The sequence below is a fragment of the Paroedura picta genome, chromosome 2 (genome assembly GCF_049243985.1).
Source record: "Paroedura picta isolate Pp20150507F chromosome 2, Ppicta_v3.0, whole genome shotgun sequence".
Taxonomy (NCBI): domain Eukaryota; kingdom Metazoa; phylum Chordata; class Lepidosauria; order Squamata; family Gekkonidae; genus Paroedura; species Paroedura picta.
In genome coordinates, this window is record NC_135370.1 from 74,794,086 (window position 1) to 74,806,168 (window position 12,083).

Below are 12,083 nucleotides of genomic sequence, written 5' to 3' on the forward strand. Positions count from 1 at the left end.
CAATTGGATCCCTGAAGAAAAAGATTTAAGCTGTCCTCCTGACAACCGACTTTCTGACTTCCTTTAGGCAAGAGGTTTGAAAGGGAAATGTCCCTGCATTTCATGACCAACTTGCAAATCTCCAGGAGTGACATGACCCAAGGCAGGGCATTGTCTAATAACCTTAAAACGTGAAGGAAACATGATGTGAGGCATTGTTGAAGTACCATTGACTGAATCCGTCTAGAGATTTAAAAACAAACAAACAGAATGGGTCCTGAATTCTGGAATTTGTCTTTTAACCAGTGCAGTTTTTGAGAACTAGCTATTGTAAAGCTGTCAATTCAGTCTCTTCTGGAGCATATTTCCACAAGTCTGAGGATTGGTGTGGCGGGGTTCCTTCTGGTTAATTTATTACCTTGTTTTTTTCTGTTTACCAAGGGAGTTCCGAAAATATATCTGTAGGAGGGCTTGGTTTTGCAGAAGAAGACTTGGTTCTTATAAGCTGCTTTTCTCTACCCGAAGGAGTCTCAAAGTAGCTTACAGTCGCCTTCCCTTTCCTCTCCCCACAACAGACACCCTGTGAGGTGGGTGAGGCTGAAAGAGCCCTGATATCACTGCTCAGTCAGAACAGCTTTATCAGGAGTGTGGTGAGCCCAAGGTCACCCAGCTGGCTGCATGTGGGGGAGTGCAGAATCAAACCTAGCTCACCAGATTAGAAGTCCACACTCCTAACCACTACACCAAACTGGCTCCATTTGCTGCTTTTGTGATTGTTGATAGGGCCAGCAACTTAGATACAGTGGTACAGGTTCTTCAGCTGGCATCAGCTATCAGCTTCACAACAGAGCTCTGGGCCAGCTATGATTTGCAGACACTCTTCAAGGACATGCCTGCAAAAAGCCCATGTCCAGCCCAGAGGTTCCTGCAGCATATAGCTACAATGACCTGATTTATGCAGAAATGTGTGTATTGTAGCACTTTCTGTTGCCAGGTCTTTTGAAGGAAGATGAGCACATCAAGAGGAAAGAAAGATGAATCTTGTCAATAAAAGGGGAAAGAAAACCTGTGCTGACCCATAGAATAATATCCCACATGACTTTGTCCCACATTCTGTGTTTCCTTCCCTGCATTCACACAGAGAGCACCTTCTTACAAGCTAATCTCAGCATTTTAAGTTTTCTCATAGTTAAAAAAACATGGCTTCTGCCCTATAGTAAAAGAAACAGCAAGCATCTCTGCCTGGAGTTGTGTGGGTATTTTTAAGGATCTTGCACTGGGAGCAAGACAGGTGCATGCCGTTTCCCCTTATTTACACTTTATCTCTCACATCCACGGAAGGCTCTTTTAGTGCCATTTCATACTGAGACTAAGCTGTGAAGATAAACTAGCCCTCTTCAAACCTAATCAAATAGAATTGCATAATGCTGTTCTCTCTTAAGCAAAGGACCCTCAGTCTCTTACAGATGAATAGCTGCTAAGATTCAGTGGGTGGAAGCTAAAATTAGATTAATAATTCAGGCTAGAATAGACTTCCTTGTTCATTTTACTGGATAATGGCTAAAAAGCTAACAGACACAAGCTGTACTCTGTAGAGAATGTACATTTTAACTGTTCTGGGAATTCACAAAGCAGGGTGTTCCAGGGGCTTGTGACTTAACTGGAATGCTTAAATTGGAGAAAGAGAACCTTTCAGAAAAATTGGCTCTGTTGTATCAGGACGTTTGAGATTTAGTACCAACGGGGCCCTTTTCACAGCCATTTCTTCTCCATCGGTGCTCCCAGTCCATTCCAAGCTTGGTTGCTTTGGTGACTAGACTAGGCAACTGTTAGGGTTACTTTGGACATAACAGTTTGACCTTCCTCCAGAGCATGTGGTCTAGACTTAGCTCATTTCTGCCACACATTGTTCAGCTGGTTAAGGGCCAGGAATCCTAGAGTTGGAAGGGGCCATACAGGCCATCTAACCCAACCCCCTGCCCAATGCAGGATCAGCCCTAAGCATCCAGGATAAGCACCTGTCCAAGTGCTGCTTAAAGATGGACAGTGAGGGGATCTCCTTAGGCAGCTGATTCCACTGCTGAACTACTCTGACCGTGGGAATTCTTTTCCTGATACCTAGCCAGTACCGTTCTACACGTAGTTTAAAGCTATTACGGTAGGTCCTATCCTGTGCTGTCAAAAGGAACCGTTCCCTGGCCTCCTCTAAGAGACAAACCTTTCACATACTTAAGAGAGCAGTCATGTTCCCTCTCAGCCTTCTCTTCTTCAGGCTGAATCTTCCCAAGTCCCTCAGCCTTTCCTCACAGGGCTGGGTCTCAGGGCCCTGATCATCCTCATCATTCTCCTATGAACCCATTCAATTTCTTCCATGCCCTTTTCTACAGTGATAAAAAACAGGACGGATATTGTGTTGCTTCAGGTGTACTGTACTAGAAACAGCCTTCTCTCACTTTATTTCAGAACAACCAGTACTACTTGAAGCCCCGTGTGTCAGATTTCCAGTTTGGGATCCAGCACTATGCCGGAGAGGTAGGTGCCCATTAAGCTAGCCTCATAGCTGTGTCCAGAAACCAATGAACAATCAGGCCTACATCTGCAGCATATCGAGGAGGATAGAGTGGGAAAGCATTTGTCTTGAATGGGCCTGGAGTTAAGAAGTAGCATCCACCAACTTGCAGATGTCAAACTGATGGCTTTGGGTGTAGGCCTGCCGAGCATTGTCTTGCTCAACACCAGCAGATGCTGCATTCTGGACAGCGTTTCACATGAGAGCTGCATGAAACTCGCTTCTGTTTCAGCTCAGGAATTTAGCATTGTTGCAACTTGGAATGTATCTTGTACTTTCTTGTACATCTTCTGGGGCCTGTGTGTTTGGGGTGATACTTGAAATGCCCTGATATTTGGAGGTTTGGGGTATGTATACAAGGAGCTTTTCCTCCTTGCCGAATACATCTGTTCCATGATACAACATGGCACATTTTTGTGTCTGTGTTATAACTTGGCATTTGCAGGTCCTCTATGATGTGAGGGGATTTCTGGAGAAAAACAGAGATACTTTTCGGGATGATATTTTAAACATGCTGAAAGACAGCAGGTATGTAACCCAGAGCCATGTAGAAGGAAGCCTGAGCCCGTCAGGGCTGTGGGGGGCAGGAGGGTAGGCTAGAGGTGGGTTAATAGCATGCACATAACATGTTTATGCTGTTTAACCCATAGAAATTGTTTCTTGGGTATTCAGAATTACAGACTAAGGGATGGAAATGCTGCAGTTCTTGAGCTGGCCCCGGTATTCATCCTGTTTCCCTTGAGCCCCAGCAGTATGCAGCATTTCCAGTGTTGATGTGGGCATCTATGTGCCCTGTCAGTGCAGCAAATGGAGGAATTAATGCATTGTCCAATTTAGGCAGTGAATAGGCCAACAATCTCCAGCCCAGGCAAAGCTGTGCTTGCAAGCCGCTGTTCCATGTCTTCTCTGCCCCATAGACTGGACTTCATCTATGACCTCTTTGAAAGAGTCTCAGGGTGCAGCAATGAGGACACACTGAAGATGGGAACTCAGAGGCGCAGGCCGACCGTCAGCTCCCAGTTCAGGGTAGGAGCAGCAGGCCCTCTTACGAAGCATGCAGATGTGCCTTAAAAACGGGGCCTGCCTCATTTTTCTCTCAACTCCCCCCTCCCACCGAAAGCTTGTCTTCTGCCCAGAGGTGTAAGTGAATCTGATTTAAACACTGATTCCCTTCAAAAGTGCTCCCCCCCCCCTCCCCAGGTGCATCAGGTGGGGCTGTCTGTCCTTTACTTTTCAAGTGCAGCATGTACACTTATTCCATTAACTTGCACATGCCATGATTAAACTTCCCTCTCTGTTTTTTCAAAGCTGCACAATGTGGTGGGAGGGGCGGTAGGGTGCAAACCATCCAACTCCGTGCAATTGCTGGCTCCTGTGGCAAACTGACAACATCATGCTGTGTTGTTCACTCTAGAGCAAAAGTTATTCCTCAAACAAGGATACAGGAAGTGCCTTAATGTTCTTGCATCCATCCATGTACGCCCAATATTTGAGGATTATCTTTCTCTATCTCTGACAATTCTTGTTTGTCTTAGTGCGCATGAGAGGGGGGAGAGCGCAGACAGGGGCTCCTTAGAATCCACGTCTCTGAGGGAATGACTGCAGCTGTTTTCCCCCTAGGACTCCCTGCACTCATTGATGGCCACTCTCAGCACTTGCAATCCACTGTTCATTCGCTGCATCAAACCCAACCTGGAGAAGGTGAGTCTCACAAATGGTGGTGAGGATGTCCGTGGGGGGAGGGAGGGAGGGAGGCTTGCCAGGGTCTTTGCAGCTAGTGACTTTGTCACTGTACAGATTGGAAAGGGGGGTGCATTGTGTCTCTCAGCCCTTTTCTCAAGAAGATAGAGTTGGGTGCAACAAGAGGAGAATGTGAGCGGTGGATGTCAGGCAGAAAGAGTAGCCTTACGGACGAGCCTGGCCTGGATTGCTGCAGGGCATCCACAAAAAGGATCGGGACAATTAGTGCTGACCTCTTGAGCTGCTGCTTGGTTTCTCAGCAGAGAATAACTTTAAAAGAGGGGATTGTACATAGAATACAAATCCATTTGTGTGTCTTTCCTTTAAATACATTTGAAGAAATGTTCTTCTCATGCTTAGATGGCTACCTGCACTTTCTGCCCACTGCTGTCTCTGCATGGGAGACTAGGGGAGGGAGGTGCTGAGCATGCCCTTTGCAAGACAAATCACTTCTTGGTTGCCTCCCCTCCCGGTCTCTGCTTAGGCTTCAGACCTCTTCAGTCCAGATGTGGTGCTGAAACAACTTCAGTACTCAGGCATGCTGGAAACAGTGAAGGTTCGGAGAGCTGGCTTTCCTGTTCGGCGGCTCTTTCAAGATTTCCTCTGCAGGTAAAAGTTATGGCTAGCTACCAGGACGGAGCTTTGTTGAACATTCAAATGTGGTTTTCAGTGTTTGGCAATTGGGAGGTGTGGGAGTGGGGTGGCTAGAGACTATTGGAATTCAAACTGTGCTTGTGAGAACTTGTTGCTTGCAGGAAGAAGAAAATTAGGAGATCTGCTTTTGGGCAAAAGTATAGGGTGAATCTTGGCAGGCCATTGCTTTTCTCCAGGTGTTTTAGTCTCCTCTAAAATTAGGTAATGATCACTGGTCACTGCGTTGCCCTGGTTGCCTGCCTTTAACCATTTGAGATGGTTGGCTGCAGGGGGAAGAATTAATAGACATCCTCAAGCGAAACCAGTTTCATTTGTTAAACTGTAACCCAGACTTTGGTTAACATTTATAGGTTTAAGGCTCAGAATAAAGGAGTGTTACTATGCCAGTGTGCCAGATTTGTTACAGGTTTTTGGAAAAGATTGGACCTTGGAACCTTTTGCCACTGAGTAAAATGTGGAGGCAGGAACTGAGCCCACTAGGAAGGGGTGCTGAGGGGGTTGCCTTTAACCCGCTTCTTGCAAAGAACTTCTCTTTTGGCTCTTAGGTATAAGATGCTGTTGAAAAATGCAGGCAGTGCAGACAATGCAAAGTCCACATGTGCAGCCTTCCTGCATCTGTATGACAGCGCCCAGAGAGAATGGAAGCTGGGAAAAACCAAGGTATGCCTTTGGGAAGTGAAAGGTCATGTGGGACAATGTTCTGTAGTAACGAATCTTTCCAGAGGGAGTCTGCATATATAAAGGTTGTTACAGCTAGGTGCTTTGGGTTTTGCCCTTTCTATGGCATGCTAGCTGCCTTGTACTGCTGATCTGGCAGTTCTCTGCCAGAGAAATCTCGTGGTAGGAATGGACAAACATCCTTCTCAATAGCGAGCCAGTGCAGAAATACAGGATGCAGCCGCATAGCACTTAAGGGGACGCACATAACTTGCAGCCACATAGCACTGAAGGAGACGCACAAGAAAATATCCCAGAAAATGCAGGGAAAATGTTTGATTGCGGGCAAATGCCCTGCACTGCTGTCTCTCTATTCATTATGCAGACTGGGTCCCATTTAGGCTCTGCAGTCCTTTCCAGAGGAACAAGATGGGTTAACCACAAGTACAGTAGTTTCAGAATATCTTCTAACCCTGGTCCATGAGGGTGTATTTCTATAGAGATGCTCCCAGCAATTGTAGGCCAGGCTGGACCATCTTTACTGGGAATTGTGCCTAGTGTGAGGAGTGCTACAGATCAGCAAAAGTGTCCATGCTTTGGCGAAGAGAAAGTCCCAGGTTCCTTTCCCAGGATTCCCAAGTATTAGGATCATCAGTTAATGTAGCTGGGGCAGGCCTAGAACCTTGGGAAAGCTGTTGTCAGAGGAAAGTGGCAGGGCTGTGGCTCGGTGGTAGAGTATCTACCCCTGCTTCCATCTTTGGTCAAAATGAACAGGTCGTCAGTGATCTGAAAGGCCTCTGCCTCAGGCCCTGGGGAGGTGCTGCCAGTCAGAACAGACAAAGTGGGCCTTGAGGGACCAGCATTTTCATTAAGTGTGTCAGCTTCCTGAATCCATGTGGTAACCTAGATTGTCCAGGGCTCTGATTCAGAGCCAGCTGCCTCCTTGCCTGTGCTGACTTCAGGGTAGCTTTTTTCCTGCAACAAGGCATTCATTAGAGCAGCAGACACCTGTGGGGCAGGAGGGCACAAGATTGGCATGCAGCAGGCAATCTGCTCAGCAGACTTCTGCTAATGCAAACTCAGCTAAATGAAGAGAAAGCAGTTCAGGAAATATATATTTTTGTCAGGACCAACAAATTGGTTTCCCTCCCCTCTCTTCTAAGTGTCCAGATCAACAGTCTGTAATTGCAGGCCTGATGTAATTTCACCGCTAGGCATGCAGCCAGCCAAGAACCTTGGAGATGAATCTTGGTTTCATGCCTATATTTATGTCACTGCATTCAAGAGAGATTGTGTTTTTAAATAATCCTATGGTGGATTAAAAATGGTTTCATTTATAGGGATTTTAAGGGCGTAGGGGGCTGTTCTTCAGATTCTATATTTTTTGCATTTCTGCAGAGTGAAAAAATGCAAAATTTAATCTTGATAAGGGCTTGTTTGGAACCTAGTTTAGAATAGTAACCATTATTTTTAAAAGGCTAATTTCTAACCCTTAAGGCTTGAAAAACTGGCTTGAAGACAAATGAGCAGTACATGGTGTGAAATCCAATGAGTGCTTTTGCCACCCACAACAATAAACTGGGATCTTAATGTAAAGAACTACGTATCATTTGCAAACTTTGCCATTGCAGCAACAGTGAAATTTCCTGTATAACCTTCCAGTGGCATAAAGCAGGCAAACATGGCCTGTCATTTCAAGAACTCAGGTTACCCTTAGATTCAGTGCCTGTGTCCCATAGCATGGAATGCAGGAAGCCTGTGGGACTAGCCTAGATGTATTCAGTGTCTTCCTGGGAAATGAATGAGATGTTCTTGGTTGGTCAAGGCCATTGGCGGCTGCAGTCTGAACAACAATTTGCATCCCATTGGGCAAGCGGTATTCTTTTGCTAAAGGGCAGGTAGGTAGGATCCAGGGTTCTGTGGACTCTTATTGACTTTCCTAGGGTATGACATTGTTCCCAAGGAGGGTTGCTAACCTCCTGATGGGGCCTGACGGTCTCCCAGAAGACAGGAGAGATTGATCAATTCCCCTGGAAGAAATGGCTGCTTTGAAGGGGACTGCAGTCCTTCCCCTCCCAAACTCTATGCTGTGAGCATGCTTGGATTGGGAAAGAGTAGATCTGAAATAACTGAACCCAGCCAGATGTGCTGGAAGGCTGTGGTGAGCTGCTGAGATTCTTTTCTGGGTCTTCTGTGTTGTGTTTTCTACGCTGTGGCTCAGAGTTCCCTGGGACTGGAAAGGTTCCAGAGTCATTCCGTATTATATTTTGCAGGTTGAGATACACCAAGGCAGCATGAGGGGGAGGAAGCTCATGGGTTCTTATGGCTAGGAAACCCCGAGGGAGAGAATAGAAAGGAAACTGCTTTCTGCATGCTGAGAACTTGAAGTTAATAAATCAACCTTGGAGCCATTAAGTACAGCAGGCTCTGTGGCTGGGGTACAGGCGGCTAACCCTTGATCCCACTGAGAACAATAGGACTTTCTCTCCACAAGTTCCTGGTCTGTCTGAGACGTTCCTGGCTGTCTTGCTGTCCTCCTGTTGGTGCTGAGGGAGGCCTGGCCATTTTGCAGCACTGAAGCCCTACTTCAAAGGCTTCCCGTTGCAGGGGGAGCAAGAGGAAGGGCAAAGGGGTGGCTCTGGAAGAGGCAACATAGGTTAATTTCAGAGGCAGGACAGGAAGTGTATGAGAGCCCAGTTTCAACAAAACGCTACTGGAGAGAGAAAGGAAGAGAGTCTTGTCCCCATGGAGGACACAAAGGAGACTGGAGCTCAGACGGCGCTAGCTTTTTTATTTTCTTAGTTTATGTAAAATATATGAGTGACGAGATGGAGGTGACAAGGAAGGAAGGTGTTGGAAAAAGCAGGTATGTGGAACTTAAGCCTCAGCAGCTGAGCAAGATGGAATTTTTTTCTTTTTGTCCTCAGTCATTGCAGGTAGCACTCTGAGGCCATTGGGGTCTCAGGAGATGGGAGCTTGGGGCTGAGAGTAGGGTTGGGCAGCCAAAACACCCAACCCTACTTGAGAGGTTTCAGCACCTTTTGGGACACTTGCGCTGGGTCAAACATCTTACAGCTCTCTAGAAATCTTCAGAGTTTAGCAACACCAAATAGGCATTGTCAGTCTGTGCCTGGCATAGAGTAGAGGGTTTTACAGTCTTTAACGCAGTGGTCCCCAACCTTTTTATCACCGGGGACCGGTCAATGCTTGACAATTTTACTGAGGCCCGGGGGGGGGGGTAGTCTTTTGCCAAGGGAAGTCGCTGACGCTGCCTGAGCCCCTGCTCCACTTGCTTTCCCGCCGGCGCCCCTGAGTTCCCACTTCCTGCTGGGGGGCGCTGCCAGCAGTCGCTGCGCAGTGCCACGCCAAGGGGGAGCCCCAGCCATGGCGGCCGCTGAAGAGCACCAAGGGTGAGCCGGCGGCAGAGTGGCAGGGCAGCCCCTGAGGCAGCAGCCAGGGAGGAGGACCAGGAGGAGCCGTGGCCCGGTACCGACTGATCTACAGACTGGTCTCCGGCCCGGGGGTTGGGAACTGCTGTTCTAACGGTCAAGGAAGCTTTGGAGTTTCTGTGCTTAGCCGAGATGAGAGATGAGCCTTGTGACTGTAACGATTCCCATTTATCTGCTAGAGTTAAAATTTGGGGGTGCTGTATAGAAAGGTAATGGCTAGATAGATGAAGTTACCACACTGGCCTTCAGAAGGAAAGGGAGGTGAATGACCTCCCCTTGGTGCCTTTCGGGAGACGATATGTTAATGGGTCAATGTGGGTGAGAGGGCAGGGCTATTATTTTTTCATTCTACTTTTGGGGAAATTATTAGAAGACCCAGTCTAAATAACTAGAAATATGTGTAATTAGGACAAGATGCCCAAAAACTTGTAAGGGAAAGGAAGATTGGATGCCTAATTCTTGTAACTCAGAAGGGGTTTCAGCCCCATTTCAGAAATGGGTTTTTTAATTTCCAGTTAGGAAAAAAACAAGCTGGAAGGGGTGGTGAGTGCATGCTGCAGTCTGCCTAGGAAAGTTCCCCAGAGCAAGGCTGCATGTGTGTCTGATTAGGAAGAAAAACCCCATCCCTTCTGGTTTGGTGTAATGGCTAAGAGCAGTGGCCTCTAATCTGGAGAACCAGGTTTGATTCCCCACTCCTCTTCCACATGCAGCCATCTGGGTGACCTTGAGACAGTCACAGTTCTGGCAGAGCTCTCAGCCTCACTGACCTCGCAAGGGTGTCTGTTGTGGAGACAGGAAGGGAAGGTGTGAGTAGTGAAAAGTGGGGTACAAAAGCCCAGCTCTTCTTCATCTGTGGCTCGGTCAACCCAGCTCTTCCCTTGTTGCTGGTGTCTCATGCCTGTCTGCAGTGCAGATGAAGAAAGCAGTTGCAGGGCTGGGGCCATGGGCGTATGTTGGACAGGACCAGGAGCAGCGTCAGCACAGGGATCTCCGTGCGGTTTGCCTAGACCAGGGGCTGCCAACCTGTGTCTCTCCAGATGCAAAGCATGCTGGCAGGGGCTCATGGGAATTTCAGTCCATGGACATCTGGAGAGTCACAGATTGGCCACCCCTGGGCTACAGCCTTGAACAGAGGTCCTCTGTAGGCATCTCCTGCTTTAAGAGTAAGGATAGGCACCCTGTTCAGGCAGTTCAAGCCTGGTATAGTGGCAGGAATATTCCTCGGCCCCCAAAGGCCTTTCCAACCTGCATTTGCCCCTAAACACACACTCAAAAAGAATCTGTAACCAGTCTGATGAGATCCCAAACATGTTGCCAGGGTCATTCACACATTATACAGAACTCATGTCCCATACTTGTCTGCTGTTGCATCTTGTTGACATATGTGCTCTAGGACAGGGGTCGTCAGCCCCCGATCTGTGGCTTGGTAACGGGCCACAAAGGCCTCGGTACCGGGCTGCCGGCAGCCGTGCCTGCCTCCCCCCCCCCCCCCGCAACGAGAAGCTCGCCAGGCTGCGAGCGAAGCAGCCACCAAAGCGATCCGGCTAGCTTCTTGCTGTGAGGGGGGGGGAAGAGTCAGGCGCGGCCTCCGGCATGCCAGTGGATGCAAACGCGCATGGACGGAGCTGCCACGCATATGCGGTAGCGCCCCCTGCTGGCGAAAACGTGCATGCGCAGCTACTCTGCACGTGCGCGTTTTCGCCAGCAGGTGGCGATAACGCGCCTGAGTGGCACTTGTGCCGCCAGCTCTCCCTCACCCCCGGAGGCGGTCCTCAACTGGGAAAAGGCTGGGGACCACTACTCTAGGATTTCCATGCCTGGAATTTAATTTCAAGGTGCATAGGGGTACAATTCAGATAATGTATTTGTTTGTTTTTTTCCTTGAGTATAAACCACCCCTGTCTCGGGGCCATTAACGACAAGTAAAACCCCATACACATGTAGTTAAAACGTAATTTAAAAACAGTTTCAGCTTTAAATATTAGGATAAACTTCCCAATAGAGGTTTAAGCAATTCACATTTACATTTTGTGCCCCTAATTCTGATTGCGGGAAGATGGGTGGGGAGAAAGGAGGGAGGCCCCATTCTGATATTACTATGTGCTTATTTTGGCCTCATCCATAGGTCTGGCGGAAGAGCTCCAATAGGGCTCAGATCTCTACCAGTAGCTCATTCTACCAAAAAGGCCCTGGCTTTGCTTGAAGCCAGTTGCATTTCTTTGAGGACAGGGACCACCAACAAGTTGGAATTGGCAGAGCATAATGTTCTTTGGGAGACATGCCTGGAGAGATGCAGCTGAAGCCTTCTGCCTGATGCTGTTTCCTATTCCAGGGAGCTGTTATGTGGCCTGTTGTAGAAAGTTAAAGGAACTGATGGGTTACACTGAAGTTCCCCAGTGGGGCAAAGAGCCATTTCAGGTCAGGGAAACTACATGAGGGAAAGACATCTCCCTGCAGCAGGGATTCCCAGCCAGGGTTCCGGGGAACCATGGGGCCATGCAAGAACTCCCCAGGGGTTACACAGGCTAAAAGTTTGGATGGCCACTGACATCACTACATGCCACTGGAGCCCACTTCCCTTGTTGCTCAGGCCTAGTCTCTTTCTCCACAATGGAAAAACAGTAAATGATTAATTTACTCCTGCACCCATTTCTCTAAAGGGGCATGTCACCGCTTACAGGGTTCCTTGAAGTCAGAAAAATATTTCAGGAGTTCCACCACAGTCAAAAGATTTTAAAAGGCTGCCCCACAGTCTTGATCTGAATTGGGTCCCAGCATCCTGGGAATTAAGTCCCAAGCTTGGAATGGCTAGAAGCATGTCAATCAACGGTGCCTGTTGGGGGGCATGAGGACTTGTAACATGTGAATCTGCCTCCTTCGTAAGTAAGATTTTTAAAAATGTAATATAGAGAGAGGTCCTTCGCATATCTGGTATATGGCCAGGAAGAGGCATCTTCTAATGAGCATCATTAAGGTACAGAAAGAAGCCTGCTCAATAGTATAGTCTTCATGTGGTATCACTGGCAGTCTTCAAG

The 12,083-nt window shown here is 47.9% G+C and overlaps 1 protein-coding gene across 2 annotated transcripts in view; it reads left to right on the forward strand.

Moving 5' to 3' along the window:
- LOC143829635 (unconventional myosin-X-like) overlaps positions 1–12,083 on the forward strand; it is a 100,297-nt gene that overhangs the window by 50,544 nt on the left and 37,670 nt on the right. For both annotated transcript variants that reach the window (XM_077320845.1, XM_077320844.1), the window contains 6 exons: positions 2,443–2,511; positions 2,994–3,076; positions 3,466–3,574; positions 4,169–4,249; positions 4,773–4,897; positions 5,488–5,602. In XM_077320845.1, the coding sequence (XP_077176960.1) occupies positions 2,443–2,511; positions 2,994–3,076; positions 3,466–3,574; positions 4,169–4,249; positions 4,773–4,897; positions 5,488–5,602 (582 nt within the window). The remainder of the gene's footprint in view (positions 1–2,442; positions 2,512–2,993; positions 3,077–3,465; positions 3,575–4,168; positions 4,250–4,772; positions 4,898–5,487; positions 5,603–12,083) is intronic.